The following is a 3,337-nucleotide window of genomic DNA, read 5'->3' as shown; positions in this document are numbered from 1 at the left end:
CGCACTGGCCTCTAACGCCGAGCGCGGCATCCGCGGTGACAGCGACGACCTGGGGCGCCGCAAGAAGTCGTTCGGCGCGAACATGCACCCAAAGCCCATGCCCAAGAGCTTCTTCAGCTACCTCTGGGACGCGCTCAAGCCTCAAGGACGACCTTTTCATCGTGCTCGTCGGCTTCGCCATCGAGGAGCACAGCTGGTACGACAGCGTTGGCATCTTCCTCGTGGTGTTCCTCGTCGCTGCCGTGTCCGCCGTCAGCAACCATGGCCAGGCCAAGCGCTTCGACGAGCTAGCCAGCGAGTCCGACAATATCGCCGTCACCGTCGTCCGCGCCGCCCGGAGGCAGGAGGTCTCCAGATTCAATATCTTGGTCGGCGACGTGGTGATACTCAAGCAGTTTGTCTAATTCACATCTAGATGTTTTTAAGGATGTCACATCTAACCTCCCACAAGTATATAATACATCAACAAGAAATAAAAAAAAACTAGAACAAAAAAATAGACCACAAACAGAGTGAAAATCAGCTTAGATGTGACATAACTATGTCATATCTAGATGTGTCCTAAATAGATCCATACTCAAGATCGGCCACTCGGTGCCGATGGACTGGGTGTTCCTGGAGGGTCATGGCCGCCTGCAGGTGGACGAGTCGAGCATGACAGGCGAGTCCCACCCGACCGAGATCGATGCCGAGAATAACCCCTTCCTCACCGCCGGCGTGAAGATCATCGACGGCTATGGCCGAATGCTTGTCACCGTCGTCGGCACCGACACCTTGTGGGGCGAGATGATGGGCAACATAACCAAGGAGGACGCCGATGAGCCAACGCCGCTCCGGGAGCGCCTCGATGGCTTCACCTTAAACATTGGCAAGATTCGCGTCGCCGTCGCGGTGCTCGTCTTCACCGTGCTCACCGCGCGCCACTTCACCGGCAGCACCAAGGACGACCAAGGGAAGCCACTGTTCAACAAGGGCCACGTCACCTTCGACGCCGTGTTCAGCTCCCTCGTCAGCATTTTCCAGCAGGTGCGTGCGGCGTGAAGGCGGCCACCGGCTCGGGCGTGGGCGTGCTCCCACAAAGCGACCTCGACCCACACGGGCGTGTGGCCTGTTCCGGCGGCAGCTCTCCCGCGCCATGACGCGGCAGCGCAACGGGCCGTCACCCTTCAACTTCAAGGAGCACACAGAGGAGTACACCTTCACGCAGCTGGCGACGGCGACGAACGGCTTCGCGGCGGAGGCCAAGATCGGCGCGGGGAGCTTCGGGACGGTGTACCGCGGCAGGCTCCCCGACGGGCGCGAGGTCGCCATCAAGTGCGGTGAGGCGTCAGGGCCAATGGCGCGCAAGTTTCAGGAGAAGGAGAGCGCGTCCAACATAAATATACAAAATGAGATTTGTTTGATTAAAAAAATCTTATTTTTTATATTTATGTCGGACAAAAAAATTCTGAAAGTTTTATCTTGCATTCTAGTTACAAAGTTATGTTGTACTGCAAAGTTTGAAGTTCAAGACATGTTTTATATGAGAGGAACAAAAAAGAGAAAATTACATGTAATAAGGTAGTTGTGTAGCACAGACCTCAAACCAACACGCTAGGATAGTGAGGCCCGGGTGCATAAGCTCACAAAATCTGCATTCGTTCCGGCGAAAACATGTTTTAGAGCCTATGCACCCGGGTACTCCTTATCCAACCACTCATTCCTGCATCCCGATTCGTGCAAATAATTTTCTCTTTTTTGTTTCTCTCATATAGAACATGTATTTGTACTTCAACTTTGCAGCACAACAAAGCTTTCTATGTAGAATGTGGGATAAAACTTACAGATTTTTTTGGTCAAACATAAATATATAAAATGAGATTTGTTTGATTAAAAAAATCTTATTTTTCATATTTATGTCACAAAAAAATCTGAAAGTTTTATCTCACATTCTAGTTACAAAGTTATGTTGTACTGCAAAGTTTGAAGTTCAAGACATGTTTTATATGAGAGGAACAAAAAGAGAAAATTTCATGTAATAAGGTAGTTGTGTAGCACAGATCTCAAAGCAACATTGGAGTGCTAGGATAGTGAGGCCCGGGTGCATAAGCTCACAAAATCTGCATTCCGCGTTCCGGTCAGAGCTGGCCTTCCTCTCCCGGTTCCACCACAAGCACCTCCTCGGCCTGGTGGGCTACTGCGAGGAGAACGACGAGCGGCTGTTAGTGTATGAGTACATGAAGAACGGCGCGCTCTACGACCACCTCCACCCCAAGGGCGCCGGCGCCGACGCCGACGCGGCGTCGCCGGTGGCGTCGTCATGGAAGCTGCGCATCAAGACCATGATGGACGCGTCGCAGGGCATCGAGTACCTGCACTCGTACGCCGTTCCGCCCATCATCCACCGTGACATCAAGTTGTCCAACATCCTGCTGGACGGCGGGTGGGTGGCACATGCGTCGGACTTCGGGCTGTCGCTGATGGGGCCGCCGGAGACGGAGGAGGCGGGCAGCACGCAGGCGCAGCAGCAGCACCTTTCCATGAAGGCCGCCGGCACGGTGGGGTACATGGACCCGGAGTACCACGGCCTGCACCACCTCACCGTGAAGAGCGACGTGTACGGCTTCGGCGTGGTGATGTTGGAGACGCTGGCGGGGAAGCGCGCCATCTTCAAGGAGGCCGAGGACGGGAGCCCCTTGAGCGTGGTGGACTACGCGCAGCCGAGCATCGTCGCCGGGGAGCTCGGCAAGGTGCTGGACGGGCGCGCGCCGGAGCCGTCACCGCACGAGGCCGAGGCCGTCGAGCTGGTGGCCTACACGGGCGTGCACTGCGTGCGGCTCGAGGGCAAGGACCGGCCGGCGATGGCCGACATCGTGGCCAACCTGAAGACGGCGTTCACGCTCTGCGAGGGCAACGCGGGCGGCAGCCGCGGCGCCACCACCGGGGGCGGCTTCGGCAACAGCTCGTCCAGCGCCAGCTTCTCCATGACGTCCATGGAGCTGTCGGGAAGGCTCGCGGAGTAGCTAAATCCGTTCGTGAATTCAAATCCAGGAGATTCAAATTGTGATTAGCCCGGGAACAGAAGGAGGCGAGGTCTGGCGGGGAGTAAGAGCGGACGGACGGATTAAATTAGCGTGCGTGGAAAAAGGTAAAAGGGCGGCGGGACGAATGGACGGGGCGACCGCGTCGGGGTTTCCGGTGCATCTGGATGGTTTCCTGGCGAGCGTGGATGCCGTGACCTCCGCGGGCGCGAGCGTGGAGGCCATGTTTAGGGGCTGGTTTAATGGTCACGGCTTTTTTGCAAAAAAAAAACCCTGAATCGACTAGTATTCACCCCAGGATTGACCAGGTGGCGGTC

At 55.8% G+C, this 3,337-nt stretch overlaps 1 protein-coding gene across 1 annotated transcript in view; it reads left to right on the top strand.

Annotated features, from left to right (window-relative positions):
* LOC119283795 (putative serine/threonine-protein kinase-like protein CCR3) overlaps window positions 1-3,002 on the top strand; it is a 3,626-nt gene extending 624 nt beyond the window's left edge. The window contains exons 2-5 of the mRNA XM_037563199.1: window positions 118-394; window positions 570-1,026; window positions 1,082-1,368; window positions 2,090-3,002. Of these exons, the coding sequence (XP_037419096.1) occupies window positions 118-394; window positions 570-1,026; window positions 1,082-1,368; window positions 2,090-3,002 (1,934 nt within the window). The remainder of the gene's footprint in view (window positions 1-117; window positions 395-569; window positions 1,027-1,081; window positions 1,369-2,089) is intronic.
* Window positions 3,003-3,337: the final 335 nt, after the last annotated feature.

Source organism: Triticum dicoccoides, chromosome 4A (genome assembly GCF_002162155.2).
Source record: "Triticum dicoccoides isolate Atlit2015 ecotype Zavitan chromosome 4A, WEW_v2.0, whole genome shotgun sequence".
In the NCBI taxonomy this organism is placed as follows: Eukaryota; Viridiplantae; Streptophyta; class Magnoliopsida; order Poales; family Poaceae; genus Triticum; species Triticum dicoccoides.
Note: the sequence above shows the minus strand (reverse complement) of the source record. Positions and strands in the feature narration are given on the sequence as shown.